This window comes from Bubalus kerabau, chromosome 8 (genome assembly GCF_029407905.1).
Source record: "Bubalus kerabau isolate K-KA32 ecotype Philippines breed swamp buffalo chromosome 8, PCC_UOA_SB_1v2, whole genome shotgun sequence".
NCBI classification, from domain to species: domain Eukaryota; kingdom Metazoa; phylum Chordata; class Mammalia; order Artiodactyla; family Bovidae; genus Bubalus; species Bubalus kerabau.
Window position 1 is genome coordinate 122,964,299 of NC_073631.1, and position 19,545 is coordinate 122,983,843.

Here is a 19,545-nt window from a genome sequence, read left to right on the forward strand (position 1 = left end):
TCAGGCCTACATTCAGTGTAATGAAGACAGCGTGGACCGGGACATCCAGACCGAGGAAGTAGAGACGCAGGAAGTGTGGACCCAGCACCCGGGGGAAGGCACTGCCGTGTCCGGGGGTAACGGCCTCTCGGCCTTGGTGGCTGTGTTCGTCCCCTCTTTTGTTCTTTCCTCACTCTCGTGTGTGCTTGCGTGTGAGCTGACTGTGGAAATACCAGTGAGTTTGCAGATGCCACCCCGGCCTGGAGGCCTGGTCTGGGCCCTGATCGGGGCTCGTGACACTCGTTCCTGAACAGAGGAAAGAGCCCGACTCCAAACACACCTGCAGAGGCGCTGTTCAGAGACTCCGTGCTCTTCAGTGGTTCACATTCTTAGAGAATTTTCTTCTCTAAGTACGTTCTCCAGGTGTGTCACATCGAGACAGGTGGAAGGCCCTGGACGATGCCGAGTTCTGCTCCCGCTGGTTCTTATCAGTTGCTTATGTGCTAAATGTTACTTTACTGGATGATTGTTTGCTCTGAGGAATGACCTGTCACTCCCGTTCCTCAGGGAAGCCTGATCCTAAGAAGTAACACACCTAAACACTGTTGTTTAGTTGCTCAGTCACGTCCAGCTCTTCATGACCCTGTGGACTGCAGCACGCCAGGCCTCCCTGTCCTTCATTATCTCCTGGCGTGTGCTCAAACCCATGTCCATTGAGTTGGTGATGCCATCCAACCATCTCATCCTCTGTTGTCCCCTTCTCCCACCTTCAGTCTTTGTCAGCATCAGGGTCTTTTCAAATGAGTCAGTTCTTCACATCAGGTGGCCAAAGTATTGGAGTTTCAGCTTCAGCATCAGTCCTTCCAATGAATATTCAGGATTGATTTCCTTTAGGATTGACTGGTGTGATCTTGCAGTCCAAGGGACTCTCAAGAGTCTTCTCCAACACTACAGTTCAAAAGCCTCAATTCTTTGGTGCCTAGCCTTTTTTATGGTCCAACTTACACATCCATACATGACTACTGGAAAAACCATGGGTTTGACTATACAGATCTTTGTCAGTGAAGTGATATCTTTGCTTTTTAATACGCTGTCTAGGTTGTCATAGCTTTCCTACCAAGGAGCAAGTGTCTTTTATTTTCATGACTGAAGTCACCATCCACAGTGATTTTGGAGCCCCCCAAAATAAAATCTGTCAGTTTCCCCTTCTGTTTGCCATGAAGTGATTTGCCTGGATGTCATGATCTTAGTTTTTTGAATATTGAATTTTAGGCCAGCTTTTTTACTGTCCTCTTTCACACTTATCAAGAGGCTCTTTTATTCCTCTTCACTTTCTTCCATTAGAGTGGTATCATCTGCATATCTGAGATTGTTATTTCTTCCAGCAATCTTGATTCCAGTTTGTGATTCATCCAGCCTGGCATTTCACGTGATGTACTCTGCGTGTAAGTTAAATAAGCAGTGTAACAATACGCAGCCTTGACGTACTCCTTTTCCAGTTTGGAACCAGTCTGTTGTTCCATGTCTAGTTCTAACTATTGCTTTTTGTCCTGTATACACGTTTCTCAGGAGACGGGTAAAGTGGTCGGGTATTCCCATCTCTTTAAGAATTTTCCACAGTTTGCTGTGATCCACACAGTCAAAGACTTTAGTGTAGTCAGTGAAACATGTTTTTCTGGAATTTCCTTGCTTTCTCTCTGATCCAGTGAATGTCTGTAATATGATCTCTGGTTCCTCTGCCTTTTCTAAATCCAGCCTGTACATCTGGAAGTTCTCGGTTCACGTACTGCTGAAGCCTAGCTTGAAAGATTCTGACCATAATCTTGCTAGCAGTTTGAACATTCCTTGCATTGCCTTTCTTAGGGATTGGAATGAAAACTGACCTTTTCCAGTCCTGTGGCCACTGCTGAGTTTTCCAGATTTGCTGGCATATTGAATGTAGCACTGTAGCAGCAGCATCTTTTACGATTTTAAATATTTCAGCTGCAATTCTATTACCTCCACTAGCTTTGTTCGTAGTGATGCTTCCCAAAGCCCACTTGACTTCACACTCCCAGATGTCTGGCTTTAGGTGAGTGATCACACCATCATGGTTATTCTGGTCATTAATAGTTTTTTGGTATAGCTTTTCTGTGTATTCTTTCCACCTGTTCTTATTGTCTTCTGCTTCTGTTAGGTCCTTACTGTTTCTGTTTTTTTTATCATGCCCATCCTTGTGTGAAATGTTCCCTTGAGTATCTCCAATTTTCTTGAAGCGATCTCTGGTCTTTCCCATTCTATTGTTTTCCTCTATTTCTTTTTTATTTTGGTTTAAAACTGTTTATTGGTCAAAAAAGCAGAAAATGACAAAATTATTGCATAGGGAAAATATGCTAGTAATTTAAAAACAGGCTACATAATAAGGAAAGTTTATATATGTTAATAGGTGGAAGGCTGAGAGGAATCTATCTTTTTTTATATATATTCTTACACCATAAGATTTATTGTTTTTATTTAAGATGTTGCCAAGATTTTTTTTTTAGTATTTTAAAAGTTTTATCATTTTTTTATTAAAAATTTTTTTTAAATTGGAGGCTAATTACTTTACAATATTGTAGTGGTTTTTCCATACATTGACATGAATCAGCCCTGGGTGTACATGTGTCCCAATCTTGAACGCCCCTCCCTCCACCCTCCCCATCCCATCCCTCAGGATCATCCCAGTGCACCGGCCCTGAGCACCCTGTCTCATACATTGAACCTGGACTGGCGATCTGTTTCACATATAGTAATATACGTGTTTCAATGGTATTCTCTCAAATCATCCCACCCTTGCCTTCTCCCATAGAGTCCAAAAGACTGTTCTATACATCTCTGTCTCTTTTGCTGTCTCACATATAGGGTCATCGTCACCATCTTTCTAAATTCCATATATATGAGTTAATATACTATATTGGTGTTTTTCTTTCTGACTTACTTCACTCTGTGTAATAGGCTTCAGTTTCATCCACCTCATTAGAACTGATTCAAATGCATTCTTTTTTAATAGCTGAGTAATATTCCATTGTGTATATGTACCACAGCTTTCTTATCCATTCATCTGCTGATGGACATGTAGGTTGCTTCCATGTCCTGGCTATTAGAAACAGTGCTGCGATGAACATTGGAGTACACGTGTCTCTTTCAGTTCTGGTTTCCTCGGTGTGTATGCCCAGCAGTGGGATTGCAGGGTCATATGGCAGTTCTATTTCCAGTTTTTTTGAGAAATCTTCACACTGTTCTCCATTAGTGGCTGTACTAGTTTGCATTCCCACCAACAGTGTAAGAGGGTTCCCTTTTCTCCACACCCTCTCCAGCATTTATTGTTTGTAGACTTTTTGATAGTAGCCATTCTGACTGGTATGAGATGGTTACCTCATTGTGGTTTTGATTTGCATTTCTCTGATAATGAGTGATGTTGAGCATCTTTTCATGTGTTTGTTAGCCATTTATATGTCTTTTTTGGAGAAATGTCTGTTTAGTTCTTTGGCCCATTTTTTGATTGGGTCATTCATTTTTCTGCAGTTGAGCTGCATGAGCTGCTTGTATATTTTTGAGATTAATTCTTTGTCAGTTGCTTCATTTGCTATTATTTTCTCCCATTCTGAAGGCTGTCTTTTCACCTTGCACAGTTTTATTCATTGTGCAAAAGCTTTTAATTTTAATTAGGTCGCATTTGTTTATTTTTGTTTTTATTTCCGTTACTCTGGGAGGTGGGTCATAGAGGATCCTGCTGTGATGTATGTCAGAGAGTGTTTTGCCTATGTTTTCCTCTAGGGGTTTTATAGTTTCTGTTCTTACGTTTAGATCTTTAATCCATTTTGAGTTTATTTTTGTGTATGGTGTTAGAAAGTGTTCTAGTTTCATTCTTTTACAAGTGGTTGACCAGTTTTCCCAGCACCACTTGTTAAAGAGATTGTTTTTTCTCCATTGTATATCCTTGCCTCCTTTGTCAAAGATAAAGTGTCCATGCTGCTGCTGCTGCTGCTAAGTTGCTTCAGTCGTGTCCGACTCTGCGATTCCATAGACGGCAGCCTGCCAGGCTCCCCTGTCCCTGGGATTCTCCAGGCAAGAACACTGGAGTGTGTTGCCATTTCCTTTTCCAATGCATGAAAGTGAAAAGTGAAAGTGAAGTCACTCAGTCATGTCCGACCCTCAGCAGCCCCATGGACTGCAGTCTACCAGGCTCCTTGGTCCATGGAATTTTCCAGGCAAGAGTCCTGGAATGGGGTGCCATTGCCTTCTCTGAAATAGGTGCGTGGATTTATATCTGGGCTTTCTATTTTGTTCCATTGATCTATATTTCTGTCTTTGTGCCAGTACCATACTGTCTTGATGACTGTAGCTTTGTAGTATTGTCTGAGGTCAAGCAGGTTGATTCCTCCAGTTTCATTCTTCTTTCTCAAGATTGCTTTGGCTGTTCGAGGTTTTTTGTATTTCCATAGAAATTGTGACATTATTTGTTCTAGTTCTCTGAAAAATACCGTTGGTAGCTTGATTGGGATTGCATTGAATCTATAGGTTGCTTTGGCATATACTCATTTTTGCTATTTTGATTCTTCTGATCCATGAATGTGGTATATTTCTCCATCTATATGTGTCATCTTTGATTTCTTTCATCAGTGTTTTATAGTTTTCTATATATAGGTCTTTCGTTTCTTTAGGTATATTTATTCCTAAGTATTTTATTCTTTTTGTTGCAATGGTGAATGGAATTGTTTCCTTAATTTCTCTTTCTGTTTTCTCATTGTTAGTGTATAGGAATGCAAGGAATTTCTGCGTGTTAATTTTATATCCTGCCACTTTACTATATTCATTGATTAGCTGTAGTAATTTTCTTGTGGTGTCTTTAGGGTTTTCTATGTAGAGGATCATGTCATCTGCAAATAGTGAGAGTTTTACATCTTCTTTTCCAATCGGATTCCTTTTATTTCTTTTTCTTCACTGATTGCTGTGGCTAAAACTTCCAAAACTATGTTGAATAATAGTGGTGAGAATGGGCACCCTTGTCTTGTTCCTGATTTTAGGGGAAATGCTTTCAATTTTTCACCATTGAGGATAATGTTTGCTGTGGGTTTATCATATATGGCTTTTATTATGTTGAGGTATGTTCCTTCTATGCCTGCTTTCTGGAGGGTTTTTATCATAAATGGATGTTGAATTTTGTCAAAGGCTTTCTCTGCATCTATTCAGATAATCATATGGTTTTTATCTTTCAATTTGTTAATGTGGTGTATCACATTGATTGATTTGTGAATATTGAAGAATCCTTGCATCCCTGGGATAAAGCCCACTTGGTCATGATGTATGATCTTTTTAGTATGTTGTAGGATTCTGTTCGGAGAAGGCAATGGCACCCCACTCCAGCACTCTTGCCTGGAAAATCCCATGGATGGAGGAGCCTGGTAGGCTGCAGTCCATGGGGTCGCTAAGAGTCGGACACAACTGAGTGACTTCGCTTTCACTTTTCACTTTCATGCATTGGAGAAGGAAATGGCAACCCACTCCAGTGTTCTTGCCTGGAGAATCCCAGGGACAGGGGAGCCTGGTGGCTGCTGTCTATGGGGTCACACAGAGCCGGACACGACTGAAGTGACTTAGCATAGCATAGCATAGCATAGCATAGCATAGGATTCTGTTTGCTAGAATTTTGTTAAGGGTTTTTGCATCTATGTTCATCAGTGATACTGGCCTGTAGTTTTCTTTTTTTGTGGCATCTTTGTCTGGTTTTGGTATTAGGGTGGTGGTGGCCTCATGGAGTTAGTGTGGAAGTTTACCTTCCTCTGCAATTTTCTGGAAGAGTTTGAGTAGGATAGGTGTTAGCTCTTCTCTAAATTTTTGGTAGAATTCACCTGTGAAGCCATCTGGTCCTGGGCTTTTGTTTTTTGGAAGATTTTTGATTACAGTTTTGATTTCCATTAAGATTTTCTATTTCTTCCTGGTTCAGTTTTGGAAGGTTATACTTTTCTAAGAATTTGTCCATTTCTTCCAAGTTGTCCATTTTATTGGCATATAGTTGCTGATAATAGTCTCTTATGACTTTGTATTTCTGTATTGTCTGTTGTGATTTCTCCATTTTCATTTCTAATTTTGTTGATTTGATTCTTCTCCCTTTTTTTCTTGATGAGTCTGGCTAATGGTTTGTCTCTTTTATTTATCTTCTCAAAGAACCAGCTTTTAGTTTTGTTGATTTTTGCTATGGTCTCTGTTTCTTTTTCATTTATTTCTGCCCTAATTTTTAAGATTTCTTTCCTTCTACTAACCCTGGGATTCTTCATTTCTTCTTTTTCTAGTTGCTTTAGGTGTAAAGTTAGGTTATTTATTTGATTTTTCTCTTGTTTCTTGAGGTAGGCTTGTATTGCTATGAACCTTCCCCTTAGCACTACTTTTACTGAATCCCATAGGTTTTGGGTTATTGTGTTTTCATTCATTTTTATGCATATTTTGATTTCTTTTTTTATTTCTTCTGGGATTTGTTGTTTATTCAGAAGCATGTTGTTCAGCCTCTATATGTTTATATTTTTAATAGTTTTTTTTCCTGTAGTTGACATCTAATCTAACTGCATTGTGATCAGAAAAGATGCTTGAAATGATTTCAGTTTTTTTGAATTTACCAAGGCTAGATTTATGGCCCAGGATGTGATCTATCCTGGAGAATGTTCCATGTGCACTTGAGAAAAAGGTGAAATTCATTGTTTTGGGGTGAAATGTCCTACAGATATCAATTAGGTCTAACTGGCCCATTGTATCATTTAGAGCTTGTGCTTCCTTGCTAATTTTCTGTTTAGTTGATCTCTCCATAGGTGTGAGTGGGGTATTAAAGTCTCCCACTATTACTGTGTTACTGTTAATTTCCCCTTTCATACTTGTTAGCATTTGCCTTACATATTGCGGTGCTCCTATGTTGGGTGTTGATATATTTATGATTGTGATATCTTCTTCTTGGATTGATCCTTTGATCATTATGTAGTGTCCTTCTTTGTCTCTTTTCACAGCCTTTATTTCAAAGTCTATTTTATCTGATACGAGTATTGCTATTCCTGCTTTCTTTTGGTCTCCATTTGTGTGAAATATCTTTTTCCAGCCCTTCACTTTCAGTCTGTATGTGTCGCTTGTTTTGAGGTGGGTCTCTTGTAGACAACATATATAGGGGTCTTGTTTTTGTATCCATTCAGCCAGTCTTTGTCTTTTGGTTGGGGCATTCAACCCATTTACATTTAAGGAAATTATTGATAAGTATGATCCCATTGCCATTTACTTTGTTGTTTTGGGTTCAAGTTTATAAATCTTTTCTGTGTTTCCTGTCTAGAGAAGATCCTTTAGCGTTTGTTGAAGAGCTGGTTTGGTGGTGCTGAATTGTTTTCCTCTATTTCTTTGCATTATTCACTCAAGAAGGCCTTCTTATCTATTTTTGCTGTTCTCTGGAACTCTGCATTCAAATGGTATATCTTTCCTTTTCTCCTTTGCCTTTTGCTTCTTCTCTTTTCTCAACTATTTGTAAGGCCTCCTCAGACAACCATTTTTCCCTCTTGCATTTCTTTTTCTTTGGGGTGGTTTTGGTCACTGCCTCCTGTACAGTGTTAAAAACCTCTGTCCATAGTTCTTCAGGCACTCTATCTACTGGATCCAGTCCCTTGAATCTATTTGTTACCTCCACTGTATAATCGTATGGGATTTGATTTAGGTCATACCTGAATGGCCTAGTGGTTTTCCGTACTTTCTTCAATGTAAGTCTGAATTTTGTAATAAGGAGTTCATTATCTGAGCCACAGTTAGTTCCAGGTCTTGTTTTTGCTGACTGTATAGAGCTTCTCCATCTTTGGCTGCAAAGAGTATAATCTGATTTCAGTATTGATCATCTGGTGATGTCCATGTGTAGAATCTTCTCTTTTGTTGTTGGAAGAGGCTGTTTGTTATGACCAGTGTGTTCTCTTGGCAGAACTTGGCAGAACTAGTTTTTGCCTTGCTTCATTCTGTACTCCAAGGCCAAAGTTACCTGTTATTCTGAGTATCTCTTGACTTCCTACTTTTGCATTCCAGTCCCCTATGATGAAAAGGACATCTTTTTTTTGGTGTTGTTTCTAGAAGGTGTTGTAGGTCTCATAGAACTGGTCAACGTGGCATTGGTGGATGGGGCATTGACTTGGATTACTGTGACGTTGAATGGTTTGCCTTGGGAATGAACCAAGATCCTAAACGTAACACGTCCACGGTAAAATGATGCTTTGCATAGGACTCTGCTTACAGACTTTCTGTGAACAGTTTCCTGTGAGGAATGAGGAGGAGCTGAGCTCTGGAGAAAGAGACGTGACCTGGCTTCTCCTTCTAGGGGTCTTGGTTCTCAGGCACGCCCTTCCGGGTGTGCGGCCTTGACTGGGAGCCCACCCGGTGAGTTTCCCCTCAGCAGGGGTCGATGTGACCTGTTTTTCAGGGAGTGAGCAGAGTGGCCCTGGAGATACTGCCATCGTCCCGAAGGTCGACACGCCCCGTCTGTCCGGCTTCCTGCGGGCGGCCTGCCAGGTGCGCTCTGTTGGGGGCAGGGACCCCAGTGCTGCACATGCTGTTTGGATTCTGAACAATAATACCGATTGCTTGCATTTTAGAATAAATATAGACAGAAGAACAGACATAACTAAATCGGCAAGGCGAGCACAAGTCTAGGGTTTTTAAAACTAGTAAACTCGTGACTTTGAAGACTGGTTATGGGAATTTTCGAAGTCCATACAAAGGTCAGAGGGCGCATGTGGTCCTGTGTACTTCAGGGTCCCAGTGTCCACTGCCTTCCCTCCCCGTGGTCGTCCTGAGTGTGACCCACCACCCACAAGGGCAGTGGCAGGACTCGGCTGGTCCTCACTGCAGCCCAGCGGGCAGGCCGCGTTGCTGTGGGTGACGTGTTTGTGCCCCCGTTTCTTCTAGAGGAGGTGGAGGGCCCCATCCCTCCTCCTATGTGTCCACTGTGAAAAACAGCATCGGTGTTACCTCGTGGCTCTGGGGTTGACAGAGGGGGGCTTTACTTGGTAGTCTCTACTGCTGTGCAGAAGGGACAGTATAGCTTCCTTCTGTTCGTTTCTATGAGTCTGGGGCTTGGTTAACTTAAGGGATGGGTGGATTTAGGTGGTGCTTTGCGGTTTTTGCTTTTCTTTGAGAATGAGCCCATCTGAGAGTGCTGACGGAGGCCTGCCCGCGTCTGCTGCAGGTGATGGCAGTTCTGCTTGAAGAGGACCGGGCGGCTGCAGAGCCGGGCCGGGCGGCCCAGGCGCAGGGCTGCACCCTGCCTTTCAGCGAGAGCTGTGCACGGCTGCGCACCAGCCTGCCCTTCCTGCAGGGTAAGCGGCCCTCAGGGTGGGCGTGGACCCCGAGACGGGATCCCCACGGACGCATCCTGGGAGGGGTTTGTTGAACGGAGCAGAGGTTTGGCTTCTGTAGCCTCGAGCGTGTGTGTCACGGTCCTCACGAGAGGGATATACAGTGATTTAAGGGAACATTTGTTTTCAGTCCTGCGTCTCTTAATTTCTTTTGGTTTCTTGGTAGAGGAGCAGTGGGAGCCACAGGCAGTCCAGGTGGGAGTCGTGTGGTGAGATTTGGGCTGATCTGTGGTCACAGCACAGATGCTACCCCAGTAAAGCCTGTGTCTTCACATATGGTGTGTAGCTGCCTGTGATTATAAGCTGAACAGACTTCGTGTGTTCAGTTCTTCAGTGAGTCTCTGCCTTCCTGGCTGCTGAGGGTTTGGGTGGGGCCAGGGTCCTGGTCTGAGTGCAGGAGGGCAGGCAGTGCTTGGCCCTGCAGTCGGCTTTCCAGGGCGCCTCTGGGCCAGTGGGACCTGGTGTGTGGCTGCCACTTGTTCCAGAAGTTTCTACGGAGATTCAGATTCACGTCCAGCCCTCTGCACTGACCATTAGCACCAATGGCATAAAGTTAACAAGCACGTGTTATTTGAGCATGTTTTTTTTTTTTTAAAGCTGTGTTATCCTATTAGAAAAGCAATAGATTGTAGCATTGAAAACACAGAAGCCCACAAACCCACCTCCCTCTGCACCCCAGGAAGCAGGAGTTTAAGAGGTGCTTTTCCTCAGCTGAGGAGGGATCAAAGAGCCCTGGACTGGGGCAGGGATTGGTGGGGGTGTGGTGTGGGGGGTGGGAGGTGGGGAAAGGGGGTGGGGGGGGAGGCCACACCCCCCAGAACACTTCCTCAGAGAAGGACGATGCAGGTGTGTTGTCCGGGACTCGCCCCTTAGTTCCACCTGTGTGCAGAGTGGAGGTTTTTCTTGTGTCTGTTTTAGTAAAGTGAGTTTTGAGGTGAAGAGGGAAGTTGGGACGCAGGTGCCCATGACCTGAGCCCGGGTCCCATCCTGGACCTGAGCTTGGAGGGAGTGGCGGGCCCTCTCAGTGTCAGCGGGCTGTCCAGCACCGGCCGCCTGCTTGTCCTTCTGTGGGTCCTGCAGATACTCAGGCACACGGGCAGGTCCCGGGCCTTGGAGCCCCAGTGGATGGACAGAAACCCCGCATCACAGGACGAACAAGGGCACTGGACGGTGTGTCCGAGGGCAGGTGTTGGGAGGAGGCCGGCTGGAGCCCCGCTGCAGGGGGAGAAGGGGCGGCTGATGGGGCGGATGTGATGCCCCCACCCCCTGCGCCCCCAGGTCCCCTCTGCACCCCCGGCCCGCGGGAGTAGATGGTGGATGGTGGGGTCCTGGGCCGTGCTGTGCCGCCTGTGGGGGAGGGTGGCTTCTTGCAAGTGAGGCCACCCGGACGTTTTCGAGTTGAGCTTGGCCACTCGTCAAAACCCCGATTTCGGGCAAGCGTATCTTTGAAAGACCATGTCTTCGTCATTAAGCTGAAACATATTGGAGTAGTCCTGTGTGTTAATGTAATGTGGGTTCTGCAGCATTTTTCTTGTCTTGTCCTCAGACCGGAGAGTGTCCTGCCTGCACGCGTGTCAGGCTCAGAGGCGCACTGTGGTATCCGTGCATGGGCTGCCGGGGAAGGCCTCGGTGCCCCTGCTGGACCACAGACACGTGCTCTGTGTGTGGGATGTCCGGCAGCCCTCGGGGCCCCAGAAGGTCCTGGTGTGTGAGTCGAAGGTACAGCTTGGGGGGCTGTGGGTGTGACTTGAGAGGGTGGGCCCCAGGGAGGGGAGTCCAGGGTCACGGCTTTCCATCCCAGCCGCCATGTGCAGGGTGACAGGGGCAGGAGCTCTTTATAGGAAGGACCAGGTCGACCGAGGGGTCATGTGGCCACAGTCCCCAGGGCCCCGAGGGTGGGCGTCATCCCGCTGTGGGTTAGTGGAAGCACCAGCCTGGCATCCTTGGGGTCGTGGAAGCGAGCTTCCCAGCTTGCTCAGTTGGGTCACGGGTGCTTTAGAGGTTTCTTCCAGTGCCTGGGATTTTCCGAGTCCTTAGCGCGTGTGTTTCCTGGCCCCTGGTGAGTGGGGCTGTGGTGTGGTGACCGCACGGGTGCGGGGGAGAGCTGTTTCTGGTCTTGTGGTTCTTGACTTCAGAACCATTTGATTTCCATTCCACTGCTTGTTGGTGCTGGGGGCTTGAAAATAGCTTACTATGAATGACGGGCGGCTCCGCTGTGCCAGACACCCTGCGGCCACCACCCCCACCCATATCCCGAGGAGGGCACCCTTAGAGGCGCCAGCCGCTTGCTGTGGTACCCCCGCTGTGTCCGGATGGAGAGTCCACGGGCTGGTGCTCCCCGTCCCCGCCCCCCACTGAGCCCCGCCCCCAGCCAGCCCGCCCCCCTCCACTCGCCCTGGCTCCTCACCGCCCCCCACCCCCAGCCCTGCTCTCTGTGCGGCTGTCTAGGTCACGTGCTGCTGCTTCAGCCCTGTGAAAGCCTGCCTGCTGTTTGCGGGGACCGTGCATGGCTCGGTGGTCGTGTGGGACCTGAGAGAGGACCCCAGGATCCATCTCCGTGTGACGCTGAGCGGGTGCTCCTGGACGTTCAGGACCCCCACCTTCTCCACCGGTCAGTGACGCGGCCCACCGGTGCGGGTCCCTGGAGCAGCTGTGAGACCCCTTTGCGTCCTCCATGCAGGTGGCCCCAGAGGACGCCCTGACCTAAGGGCACAAGAAGCCTGTGCCAGCCAGGGAGCAGCATGTTTCTGGGCAGTGCTGGGCTGCTTGTCCTGTCAGCTCTGGGGCTCCGGGTCCTCAGTGAAGGGGTGCTGGGCTTGCCTCAGCCTGAGGCCACTGGTCTGTGCGCTCCCACGGCCCAGGCTGGAGGACAGGAGAGGTGGTGCCCCTCGGGGCTGGAAGGACCCAGAGCCAGTGGGCCTATCAGGACCCCGAGTTCCCGAGTTAGACTCATGTGCAAACTCATGGCAGGCTGCTGCTGCCACAACCAACCACAACCACGACCACGATTACGACAGTAGCGGGTCTCAGCCACAGCCGGTCACAGCCACAGCCGGTCACAGCCACAGCCGGTTGCAACCTAAGCCCAACCACGGTTGCAGTCACAGCCGAAACCACAACCGCAAACAAGGACAAGCATGACCCCCCGCCCCTGCCCCTGCTAGGCACCGTGTTCTGGGGTTTTTTCCCTATGTTGTGTGGACGTGTCCCACGCAGGCCCATCTGGGTCCCTCCCGGTGCTCAGGGAGATGGGAGGCTTATCCGTGGTCACACTGGCCACGCAGGGGGCCAGCACCCAGATCGTCTCCAGTACTTTCACGTTCCTGCCCAGAATGGTACTCCCCCCCACTACCCCGCCCCAGCTGACTTTGCATCCCCCGCCCTCTCCGTCCGCACGAGGTGTTGTCTCTGTCTTCTCCCATGGTGAGGGCGAGACTCTGTGGTGTCCAGACTCGGTGGCGTTCAGACCCTGGAGTCTGCTTTGCTTCTCTCACAAGTGCCTGCAGGTGTGCGGAGTCAGGACGCCACTCCTCCACCGGGCAAGGGCCCCCATGGGCGCCACGGGGCTTTACCCGCCCAGCAGCGGGCAGCTGCTGCTGGTCGTTCCCTTGTCGGCAGTCAGGACGGGCGTCGGCACCGCAGGCACCGCAGCCGCGGGGCCTCACTGCGGCCGGCAGCCTCTCTGCTCCAGCAGGCGTCCCTGAGCACGCAGGGTGCCGGGCGTCTGTCTTCAACGGGGTGTCTGTGCGGGCCTTGCGCACACAAGCTGCTTCTGAGTGCTGTGCTTTAAGAGTCCTTGTGTTCTCAGGACCATCCTGTGTAGACTTGTCTGGGTTGTCTCCAGCCCTTAACCAGGCCAGCCCTCAACTAGGCCAGCCCTCAACTTTCCATTCCTGACCCTGCTCTGGGGAACTCCATGCATATACTGCATGCCTGTTTACGTACTGTGAGTTTGTCTGTGTTTTATGCATAAAAGGGCAAGATTTCTTTTGTGTCCCAGCAACTTGATCTTTGCCCCTTTGGGGGTGAAATTACCACTGTTGAGAATGTGTGCGTTTATAGGTACCTTATGGATCTGATAAGGGCTTCCCTGGTGGCTCAGAGGTTAAAGCATCTGCCCGCAATGCGGGAGACCTGGGTTCAATCCCTGGGTCAGGAAGATCCCCTGGAGAAGGAAATGGCAACCCACTCCAGTATTCTTGCCTGGAGAATCCCATGGACAGAGAAGCCTGGTGGGCTACAGTCCACAAGGTCGCAAAGAATCAGACACAACTGAGCGACTTCACTATGGATCTGATGCCATTGGAAAAGGTATCTTTTAAGAACTTGTATTTTTTAACTGCTGCTGCTATTACTAATGAAGCTTTGAATTCACCACTATGTTAAAAACACCAAAACGCTTAGGATTTGAAACTTAATATTTCATTAAAATGCTTCTTTTTTTTTGCTATCTAAACATTGTCTCTAAACCTTCAAAGTTCTAGTAACTTTCAGTTGGAGAACACCCCTCCTCAGGGGGCCTCCAGTTCATTGAGTCTGAAGCCTGTCATTCTCCATTCCCAAGAGCACTGTGTCTTTTCTTCAGTTTCAACCCTAACTCTTACTTTCTTTCTGATGTATTTAAATCCATTTTTGTTCTAGGTTTCTGATTCCAAGTGTTTTTCTTTGTTTGTTAAATGTATTTCTGAGTGCTTTTTGGTGACACGTGATGTCGTGTGGGTGCTGGATTTTGGTCTTCTGTTTCATGCTCGTTTTTGGAGGGAGAACCTTCGTGGGTTGAAATGCTTTCATTTGTGTTTTCTATCTAGTTTCTGTGGTAGCGTTGTGTGCAGTTTGTCTTTCTCTGCTAGGGGGCATTTTGTAGGTGGGTTTGCCAGGCTAGAGGAGCTCTGTTCTGTTAGGCTGTGAAGGTGCTTGTGGTCTGGCCGCGAGCCTCCGTCTCCTCCTGAAGCTGGGGGGCCCCTGGGGCCCTGGCCTGGGAGGCAGTTTCCGCTGGCTCTGGGACCCCCTCCTCCTGTGGAGAGTGCCCTTGCCCCCCAAGTCTGTCCTCACACCTGCAGCTGTGCAGACACGGGGCTCGAGGGGCTCCGCTCGCCGCCTCCTCCCAGGTGGATGTGGTCTGTGGTCTCTGCTCCTCAGCCGTGCTGAGAGCCACGGCACGCGCCCTTCCACGGGGATGCGTGTGGCTGGGCGCCTAGGGACGCGCGTGTGCCCCGCACGGGCGGCTGTGCTGCGTGACTCACGCGCGCGCGCTGCCTTGCCCCGCCCCCAGACGGCGTCCTGACGCCCGTGAACCACTGCAGCCCCCTGCGGGCGGTGGAGCCCGTCACAGCGTCTGTCTGCAGGAGGCAGAGCCGCGTGCTTTCACCCTTTTCTACTCAAGAAGGTACGTGACCCTCACTCCCGTAAGTCTGAGCTCCAGGGGTGAGACGTGGTTTCTGGTTACGAGCCAGTCCTTCCCCACTTGTGCCCTCACCAGAGACGGCAGGCCTGTCCTTCCACATCGCTTCCTTGGACGAAAGCGGGCTTCTCAATGTGTGGGTGAGTCAGGCGCGTGATCAGGGGAGGGGGACGGGAGGTGATGTGTGCGGGGGTGGGGAAGGGCAGGGGGCGGCGTGTATGTGAGAGGTGGCCGAGCTCTCAGCCAGGGAACCAGGACAAGGCAGCTTGCAGGGAACTCATGAGGGAACGAGGAATGGAAGGGGGCAGCTTCAGGGCCTGTCACGGGTGGAAAGAAGAAGGTCAAAGTCAGGGATTTATAACAGTTAAACGTCAGTCTTCCTTCTGGAGCGACTGTGTCCTCAGCGTGTCGTGTGACATGCTGTCCTGATCAGAGCTGTGCTTTGCTTGGACTGCTTCCCAATCATCCTGTGTGCTGACCCTCGTCTCTGATGGTCTGTTTCAGGTGGTGGTTGAATTACAGAAGGCGGATGTTGCAGGTTCAATAAGTGATTTAGGTAACTAAATATAAAAAAACTAATTTTAGTCAATATTTGCTAGAATCAATAAAGATTAGGGATACTTAGAATCACTTTGAAGAATCAGTAACTAGCTGCATGGAAAATGGAGATTAAGTTGTGTATTTTATAACCTGCCGGCTGTTGCACAGGCCTGACGCCCTTATCGCAGGAGGACATGTGTCCTCTTTGTGCCTGTGTGGCATCTGCTTCTCATCCCCCAGGCGTCCCTGTGACTCCAGTGTCTGAGGAGCCCTTGGTGTGACCCCGAGGTCTCTGAGACCGCAGCCCCACCCCTAGGCGGTGGTGAGGGGCTGGCTGGCAGTCTGCTGCCCTGACGCCCAGGGCTCGGGCACTGAGGAGCCCCAGCCTGCACTTCTCAGAGCCCCGATTAGTTGTTTAGTGACCAGGCTGCAGATGCTGCCGTAGATGCGGCCAAAAAATAGGACCGGAGCCACTCTGACTGTCCCTGACTTCTAGAAATGAAGGAGGGGTGTCTCCTGCAAGCGGGGCCCGTGCTAGGAGCCCGGTGCTGCTGCGGGGCCTTGCGGGGGTCCCTCCTGAGAGGGTAACAGGCAGGGAGGCCAGGGGCCTCCAAACGGAGGAAACAGGCTGCAAATGGCAGACGTTTTCATCTCTCTCTTAAGCAGCAGGAGGAAACTAGTGTTATATTTTTCCCCTTCCTATACAAATTTAAAAAGAGGTTTCTGTTAAAATTCTGTGTTGCCATAATGACACCTGGTTCCACCCGAACTTAACTTTCCTCAAACTTTGAGCTACCCGGTGCATTTTTCTTACGGAAATGTTTGTCTTAAGCTATGTTAATGTCTATGTATTTACCCTAGACTCTGTCTGTCTTCAAGTCAGTTCTGCCTGAGACTCAGAACTGACTTGACAAACCAGTATGTTTTACTCACACAAATGTTCTCCTAAGCTATGTTTTAAAGAGACTATGTCTTTGCTTGGAAACCTGCCTTTCTTCAAGATTCATGTCACTGGTTTTATCGCGTGGGACTACTTAACCTGGCACCAATGTTATCTCAAAATGCATGTTGTGGGTGAGGGGCCTGGTGCCACTCTGAGTTTTGAGACATTGCCTTTCTCTACTTAGCAGCCTGCTGATAGGAATATAACATACTGCTGAAGGCCAGCAGGGTGGTGGGGGGCACTCTTTCTGCCCCCTTCTGATGTCTGTGTCAGAAGCTGTCTCTGTCCCTTTTATACTTTAATAAATCTTTATCACACAAAAGCTCTGAGCGATCAAGCCTCATCTCTGGCAGCCAAGAATCCTGGTGTCTTTCATGACTCAGCAACAACCTTTCACTCCCAAGGGCCCATTTTTTCTACCTCTCCTGCAGTCCACTCTGTTCCCTGGGCCGTGAGCAGGGCTGCGTGAGGGGGATATCAGGGCAGGATGGGGCTTGAGGGACATCCCCGCCAGCACAGGTAACCCAGACCTGTGGGAGGAGATTTCCAGAGGAGGGTTTCCGTGGGGAACTGGAAGATTGTTGAATATTGACCTTTTGCTTTTAGAAGTATATTTCCCTTTTAAAATCAAATCTAAAAATGGAAAGGCTTTTTGATTCCAGCAGCCCTCTTCCCGCCAGGCCCTCAGCTGCCAGCTCCCAATTCATCCGAGGCACCTGCAGGGCCCTCCCCTGCAGTGCTCACTGCCCTGCCTTTGATGTTCCTCCCCGCACAGGCCTTAAACGGTGAAAAGGAATTCCAGAATGCTTGGGTTTTGGTGTAACTTGTACTAAGAGGTGCCTTTATCCCTGATTACTTGGGTTTTGGTGTAACTTGTACTAAGAGGTGCCTTTATCCCTGATTAGTTGGGTTTTGGTGTAACTTGTGCTAAGAGGTGCCTTTATCCCTGTTTACTTTGTAGGTTTAATTCCTGGAGGACGGATAAAACTGGTACACAGCGCTGCGATCCAGCTGAGTGACAGGTGGGTCTGTACCCACAAAGCCCTGTTTCCCACAGGAGGAAACAGCCTTAGGTAATAAATCATGGCCAGACTGGCACTAGAGAATCCTGGCTTCCCACATTGTATTTTTGCTACGTAGTTTATTTGCTAACTGGTTTGCTATTAATGAATCAGTGTAACAAATGCAATTGCCAGGTGTTACAGCTAACATTTTTTCTTGAATTAAAATATCTTCTGTCTTATGAATTGGTACTATTTGACTGTTTTTCATCCAGTTTTAATACAACCCTGAAATTAAATAGATGAGGTTCAGAAACTAGAAACACTGACATGAAAGTTTTATTCAGAAATTAGTTTTCTGTTTTTACTCAAATAACTTCCTGTGACGTAACAACCTTGCTGGCTATATGAATATTGTGTATATTTATGTATCTCACGTTAACTTATTTCCCAAAGCTGTCTCTTCCTGTCACTCACTGCAGCTGGGCTGGCTCCCAGCCTGCGATTGACCAGGAGAGTCCTGATGTTATCCTCCCTGCTGTTCGTCAGTTGGAGCACCCCTGGGTTGTGTTAACAAGTCCATACATGCTTTGTGGTTAGACATTACCTGCCATTGCTTTCAGTATAACAAAGAATCTGTTAACATTTGCAAAAACCCACCTGATAAACTACAGACTCCAATCCCAGGCCCTCATGGAATTTCTGTGAGACTGTTCTCGTCTCCATTACGGCCTTGTCACTTTGAGCCTTGCATTGCATTGATCTTCACCTGCTTTAAAGAAAGTGTCACCTGGAGCTGATGTTGGGTCTCCCCTGCAGAACACACACCCCCTGTCCGGATGCAGCAAACATCCACTCAGGCCTCGTCCACACACTGGCCACATGGAGTGTGCTATCAGCTGCTTCGTGGTGCCTCTTCCCTTAGGGGCCCCTAAGTGCAGACCAGCGACCCGTGGCCACTGTGGCCCACAGGGTTGGCATCTGGTAGGAGGGGGACAGGGAGCTGCCCAGCCCTGGAGCTCAGAGCCACATTGCCAGCCTCAGCCCCCTCCATCAGTCCCTGAACGTGAGCATCCCTGGGGTGGGGGTAACCCTGGGGCCACAGGGCCTCTGCTGAGGGGTCCTGGTGGCCTGTCCCCTTGTCCCCATGGCATGGCACACACGGGACGTGCTGGAGGGGACACGTGGAGTGTAGGCGAGTGAGTGAGTGAGTGAGGGGATGGGTGAAGGGACTGTCTGGAGCCTAGAAAACGGAACTGAAGATGCGTCCAGTGGCAGATGGCAGGTGGTGGTGTCACCTCTGCCCTGACGCTTTCAAGACTGCCCATCTATTAATCTTTGCTGTTTTTCTCCAGCCTTTCTCATAAAGGTTATGAACCCTGGGGGTCCGTGCAGACACTGAGCGTTAAATTTCTGCCTTCAGACCCTGATCGCTTTGTTGTCGGCACAGACGTGGTGAGTGACCGTCTAGACCTTTTCCTGGAACTACAGTGGCTTAATAAGTATCTTCACTGGACCTTAGCTTCCTGTTTGCTCTAATCAGAATGTTGTTTAAATAGTTTCGAGAATACGAGCCTCACCCCACCTGGTTCCCACCCCCCTCACCCCACATCCAGGGCCTCGTCAGCCATGGCAGCAGACGGGATGTCAGAGTGTCTCCCAGGCTGTTCCGGCCCCAGCAGCAGGGCCCGAGGCCTGTGAAAGTGACCGTGATTGACTTCTCACCATTTGAGGAGCCTGTATTCCTGGTAAGGACACCTGTTTGTAAGCACTGACGCCTTGGCAGCATCTGCTGGAGTCTCCAGCACTTGGGTCTGTATGCGTTGCCTCCTGGCTTCCTGAAGTCCCGTCTGCGTGGTCAGTACAGTTTGTTCCACTGCGCTGTTGTGTGGATCTTCTTTACACTTTTCATTCTGACCTAATGTAAGTTTGTAGAGACGTGACGAGGCTGGTGCAGAGCACTCCTCATGCAGTGGCCTGTGTGGCCAGCGTGCTGCGCCCCAGGGCTGCGTGTTCATCTCCTGTGGTCACAGGTCGGTCTGTCAGGCCTGCTCTCTGCAGGTCTGACTGCAGCCCCGTGACTGCCCCACCAGTGTCCTTTGTGAGCGGGATCGTGGCCCCGGTCAGGAGTTCTGTCCACCTACCGTGTCCCATCCTCACTGCCCTCACCTGGGAACAGCCTCAGCACCTCATAGAGGGCCTGGGCACCCGACGCCCCGAGGCTGGGGGTGTCTCCTCGTGGTTAGAGGCAGGCCTTGTCCTGACTGTGGGCTCCTCTTTCCCAGTCTGATCAGCCAG

At 48.8% G+C, this 19,545-nt stretch overlaps 1 protein-coding gene across 1 annotated transcript in view; it reads left to right on the forward strand.

Annotated features, from left to right (window-relative positions):
- DYNC2I1 (dynein 2 intermediate chain 1) overlaps window positions 1–19,545 on the forward strand; it is a 47,689-nt gene that overhangs the window by 24,183 nt on the left and 3,961 nt on the right. The window contains exons 13-23 of the mRNA XM_055591405.1: window positions 5–116; window positions 8,429–8,517; window positions 9,194–9,323; window positions 10,909–11,081; window positions 11,811–11,973; window positions 14,635–14,748; window positions 14,842–14,903; window positions 15,268–15,319; window positions 17,208–17,268; window positions 18,603–18,702; window positions 18,864–18,995. Coding sequence (XP_055447380.1) covers window positions 5–116; window positions 8,429–8,517; window positions 9,194–9,323; window positions 10,909–11,081; window positions 11,811–11,973; window positions 14,635–14,748; window positions 14,842–14,903; window positions 15,268–15,319; window positions 17,208–17,268; window positions 18,603–18,702; window positions 18,864–18,995 — 1,188 coding nt within the window. The remainder of the gene's footprint in view (window positions 1–4; window positions 117–8,428; window positions 8,518–9,193; window positions 9,324–10,908; window positions 11,082–11,810; window positions 11,974–14,634; window positions 14,749–14,841; window positions 14,904–15,267; window positions 15,320–17,207; window positions 17,269–18,602; window positions 18,703–18,863; window positions 18,996–19,545) is intronic.